Source organism: Silene latifolia, chromosome X, assembly GCF_048544455.1.
Source record: "Silene latifolia isolate original U9 population chromosome X, ASM4854445v1, whole genome shotgun sequence".
In the NCBI taxonomy this organism is placed as follows: Eukaryota; Viridiplantae; Streptophyta; class Magnoliopsida; order Caryophyllales; family Caryophyllaceae; genus Silene; species Silene latifolia.
This window is the reverse complement of record NC_133537.1, coordinates 184523153-184528893: the sequence shown is the minus strand read 5'-3', so window position 1 is coordinate 184528893 and position 5741 is coordinate 184523153. Positions and strand designations below refer to the sequence as shown.

The 5741-nt window shown below is 38.9% G+C and overlaps 1 protein-coding gene across 1 annotated transcript; it reads right to left on the bottom strand.

Annotated features, from left to right (window-relative positions):
- Positions 1–209: 209 nt before the first annotated feature.
- On the bottom strand, positions 210–1046 carry LOC141618881 (uncharacterized). The gene has a single exon (XM_074435944.1). It carries the CDS (start codon positions 1044–1046, stop codon positions 210–212), a length of 837 nt encoding a protein of 278 aa, XP_074292045.1.
- Positions 1047–5741: the final 4695 nt, after the last annotated feature.

Genomic DNA, 5741 nt, shown 5'->3' with positions numbered 1-5741 from the left:
GTAAAGGGAACGAAAGTCCAAGATTGCGAGTTACCAGAGTGTTGGCCACGACGGTTATTCCGATTATTATTATTATTATTATTATTATTATTGTAATTCGAATTACCATTATCATTAGAATTGGAATTACCACCATTATAAGTGGAGCCACCATTATTATTGGAATAAATATTGTTGTGCTTACCTCGATAATTACCTCGGTTATTGTGTCAATTGCCTTTGCCCCGATAATTGGAGTTATTTCCACTGTTCTTATTGTTGGATCGAGAGGAAGAGTCAGTGGAGGATGTTTGGGACGAGACAAGGGCAGTGTCAGGGGACTCCTTCGCCATGTGGCTCTCCTCAAGAGTAAGCATGGACCAAGCCTTGTAAAACGAGGGCAAGGGGTCGCTTTGTTGAATCAAGGTCGCCACACTATTGTAACTTGCCGAGAGATGTGTGACGAGTTGAAGAACCAGGCGAGTCTCCGAGACAGGGGATCTGACATTAGCCAATTGATCGGCTATCATCTTGAGTTTCTGGCAGTAGGCGGACACATTTGGAAAATTATCCATGTGTGTGCTGGTGAATTGTCGCTCCAAGTACATGGCTCGAGAATTTTTGTTATCGTTAAATATGTCCTTGAGACGATCCCACGCTTCTTGAGCGGAGAGACCGGGTGCAAGGATGGTATGGAGAAGGTCAAGCGAAATCGTGCTATAGATCCATTGTTTCACGATTGCGTCGAGACGATCCCATTGCCCATCTTTTTGTATCACGACATCCTTAGGAGGAGCAACGTGGTCAAGGACATCAAAGGCACGGGCTGTGTTGAGAAAGAGCTCCGCCCATGACGCATAATGAACATTCTCGGCCTCAAGGATAATGGGAACGAAGTTTTTGATATTGGAAACAGAGTAAGCGGGATGGAAAACGGATTTGGAGGAGGAGGAGTCATTAGTCATGGTGGCGAGACGACGACTGAAGATGCAGATAAGAAATAAATTGAAACGAAGAAGAGAATAGCGGAAGATGAGTAGAGGATCGGGATTGGTAGCTGATACCATATAAGAAACGATTTTCCCTGACTAATGCAATTACAAAGAGTACATTATATAGGATACATGGATTCCTAAGTTAGCTCTAGTAAACCCAAAATAATAGGAAGACTAATCATAATTTATCTAAGTTAAGGGATTGATATCCCAACAAATAAGCTAACTATATACATGATATATACGCATGATTACAAGATTATTCTATGGAATAATATTATATTCTATTAAAATATTTTCTTAAAACGTGGCTTACCAATTTAGAAACATACATGAGTCTATTAAATAGTGGAGTTAGAATTATAACAAATAATTACGTAGTTTTTAAATGATAATTTTTACAAAAACATGGCGCGAAAACATTACTGTACACGAATACTTCGACTACTGTCCACTAAAATATTTATTTCTCCTAAACCGTATATTATATGAACACGAGACCAGTGGCATATGAAAGCTAACTCACAAGGGTATCAAACATAAAAATCTCGCATAAGAATTTTAAACCGACAGGAAATGGCAGCCAAAACAATCAAGCGATAAAATTTCGAGAAACCAACCAAAATCACAACAATTAATACTTCACATGTTTAATCATATTAACCCCTTCCACATACATGCCAATATATTTTCCCCATATCATCATGCTTATAACAACGCTTATATAAATCATGTCACACCCCTCCTCCGTAAAATAAGGTTACGCCCCCGAAACCGCAACCATTAATGACAACAATATGCAACCAAGACAAACAAAATTCATAAGAGAAACATACTATATTCATTTTAAATTACCCCACACTCTCAAGTATTCTCTCAAGGTTACCGGTTCAAAACTGGAAGGGCCGGAAGTTTGGTGTGAGGGGCCCTACTCATCCCAAGCCTTAAGTGGGCTCCTAACAGTTTCAACCCGGGTTCATTTTATTAGACACATCCTATGTTCATTTATTGTTCATTAGTTAGGCCTGAGGATCGTTTTGCTCTAATACCACTTTGTAACACCCCCATTTATTCGGGAGCCTTTAGCTAGACATTCCCAAATAAATAGGACTGTTACCATCTCGGTTTCCCGAGGTAGTAGATAACAAAGTCCAACTCACCAAAGTACTTTAAATAAAAACTTTAATGATTACATAAGTTTTACAATTTTAATCTACTAAAACTTAATATAAAAATAAATACAACTCGCAGCGGAAAATAAATAAGTGATATAACTATATATGTAATCTAGCTTCATCTACGGTTCCAAGTTTGGCTCTCATCCCAATGCTCCCAAGTCAGCTAATCTTTGGTACCTGTCAAATCTGCTCCCCATAAAACGGTTCACCGCAGGTGTTCACGAATACACAGTCAACCGCGAGGTTGAGTAGGAATAAATACTAACAACAAAAACGTACGATAACAATCCAATTTCTCTTTTTATATTGCACAACCCCCTAACAACGTGCCCATCTTTTTTCTTAGCACACCTCCCTTAACAACGTGCCCACTTTACATCATTCCGACTGAAGTTGAAGTATCCACCATCCTAACCGAAGTTGAGGCATCCATCATCCCAACCGAAGTTGAGGTATTCACCATCCCAACCGAAGTTGAGGTATTCATCATCCCAGTATAAAACTGAGGTATCCAACACAAATGCCATGATCAACAATAATAGTAATCATTTCAGAACGAGTCTTGAGGTATCCAATAATTACGACATGCGATAATAACCAATAACCACAATATAAACCAATGACATATACTTCACATCTGATAATTCATCCAAGAAACATTATTGAGTAAAAGTTGAGTAGGATTTATCCCTACCTGGCAAGCAAGCACTCCAATTACGCAATCCAATAATTAAAGCTCACAAATTCGATTATAAATTCTTCACAATTTCCGTCACCTATATAATAATAACAATTACAACAATTATAATTACTAACTTTACTTATTTATTCATTTATTTATTCCTTTTATTTAATTATTCAAATTAATTATTTATTATAATTATTAAAGGTTTATGATAACTAAAAACCCGATTCAATTACGAACCCGACTCACCCGAACTAATTAAACAATTAAAACCCGTCACAAAAACAAACACACCCCACCCTATACACGGTTTATAAACCGTGACCAACACCCCTCTAAAACCCACCAAACCCGACACCACAAGCCACCACGACCACCACCCAACCTACCTACCTCCTCCCTACACCATGGACCATCCAACCATCCCCCAACCACCAACTTAACCGCCACCAGCCACCCTCAAAAACACGCCCTAATCCACCCGACACCAACAACACTCACCTGACACCCCCATAAAACCCGCCCATAACCACCACCTAACACCACCTTCACCGCCACCTACAACCACTAATCAACTCACCAATCCACCCTCGACAAAAGCCACCCAAAACCACCCCAACCCAGACCTCCTACAACCACTAAAAACACTCTCGAAAACAGCCTGCCTAAACACGTCCTCCTCCCCTGTTTTCGCCACCACCGCCACAAACCGCCACCTGCCACCATACCACCACCACCAAAAGGACCGACCACCTTCCCCCGTCACAACCCCTCCATAACCAGGTCAAGACGAGGTCAATTAAGGGTTCAATTACCCCTTCCAATCCCCCACCACCAACCCGCATAACCCTCCTGACCAGCCACCTTTAGCCGCCCCAAACACCACCCTACCACGGTCAAAGACGGTCAACAATGGTCAGGTCAGAAACTTTGCAGTCCAATGTCGCTATAGGTCCAATTCCCGAGTCCTATGGTGGTCTATAGAAGTCATACTATCGATCTAAAGATGCTTGCATGAAAAGAATATAAACCGATTTAAGATGAATAATTACCTCGAGTTGATTAATTGATTTATGTTAACTCCTTCTTCTACCGTCTCCTAAAGCTTCTTCTTTTAATTTATGAATTATTTCTCAGATTTAAGGTGGTATTTATAGTGTAAGATTTAGAGAATACGAGGTCAATTAGGAAACGATATAACTTACCTTATTCTAATTAGTATAGGAATTGTCATTATAATTATATTATCATTATTATCACATATTATTAATCTTAACATAACTATGATTTCCTCATATAATACTTACTAATTTATTATTGCCATAATTTTATTATTATTATTATAATTATAATTACCTTTATATATTATTATTTCCTTATTTTATTATTATGAATTTCCGATATAAATCCCGATTACACTCGTACTAATTTAATAAATTCGGCCCATATAATAATAGCACACGGCCCAAAGCATAAATATTAGCCAACTCCAATTCCCGACTTGAATTATTAATTTATTATTTAAGTAACGTCTTACTTGTATTTATTATTAGAAATGTCATTTAATCACTCATTAAATTACATAAATTATTCTTATAAATTATTATTAAAATACGGAGTATTACACTACTCCCAGTCAAGCACGCTTAACTTTGGAGTTCTTTCGCATGGATAACCATAAAAGAAAGTGCACTTTGTTGATATGAATAGTACTTCCAATCCCTTTAAGCACTAGTCATTTAAGCCTATCACTGGACCTCTTCAATTACCGTGGGGAGTCACATAACCTCATGCGGTGTTACAATTCACGGGCTCCGACGTCGCCTCACCTTCCTCCGGTTCCGCCACCAGAGCATACACTAGAGAGATGACCAACTCCTACGATCCGGCTGGCCGCCTACTCCCTGCCTACTCCCAGGCACAGTACTCCTCCTCGACGACGACATTAGGAGAACTCCACGCCGCAAATTCCTTGTAACCCTAACAGGCGAAACGCGGTAGAAAAAAACTCAAAGATACCCGTGAACTCGCTTACCAAAAGCACTTATAAAGGGATTGCAAAAGGAGTAGGTGGACCGCCTCCAAGCCGCCACTTAGCGCAACATCATTCGCAACGATGAGACTCCCACGAAATTGCCTACGCAGCAAGGCCGTGTTAACCCACCATCAAAGGGTAAATACACTTAGGCGCCTATAGCTCAAACGTCATCATGTCTGGGGGAAAATTGATGGGGCAGGTCGAGTCGACCCGACCCGCATGCCAATCGACGGGTCAAACGGATTCGATGGTAGTCAAGTCAAAAAGTAAGGTACACATCCTCCCACATAAAATATCTTCCTTGGATTCCTTCCAAGGCTAGACACTTACTTAGGGACTAAGTTCCTTGTAAGGAAAGACAAGAATCATTCCACCAACAACCACAAGAAAACAACTACTTTCTCTCTCTAGAAAAAAAGACTACCTTAAACAACTAAGAGAGAGAGAGGGAGACCGAGCCTCATGCCAAAGGTCTCGGATAATATATAAGCTTACCTAACTGACTTAGGCATAGGAGAGGGCCATAATTTTATTATTATTATTATAATTATAATTACCTTTATATATTATTATTTCCTTATTATATTATTATGAATTTCCGATATAAATCCCGATTACACTAGTACTAATTTAATAAATTCGGCCCATATAATAATAGCACACGGCCCAAAGCACAAATATTAGCCAAACCCAATTCCCGACTTGAATTATTAATTTATTATTTAATTAACGTCTTACTTGTATTTATTATTAGAAATGTCATTTAATCACTCATTAAATTACATAAATTATTCTTATAAATTATTATTAAAATACGGAGTATTACACTACTCAGAGTCAAGCACGCTTAACTTTGGAGTTCTTTC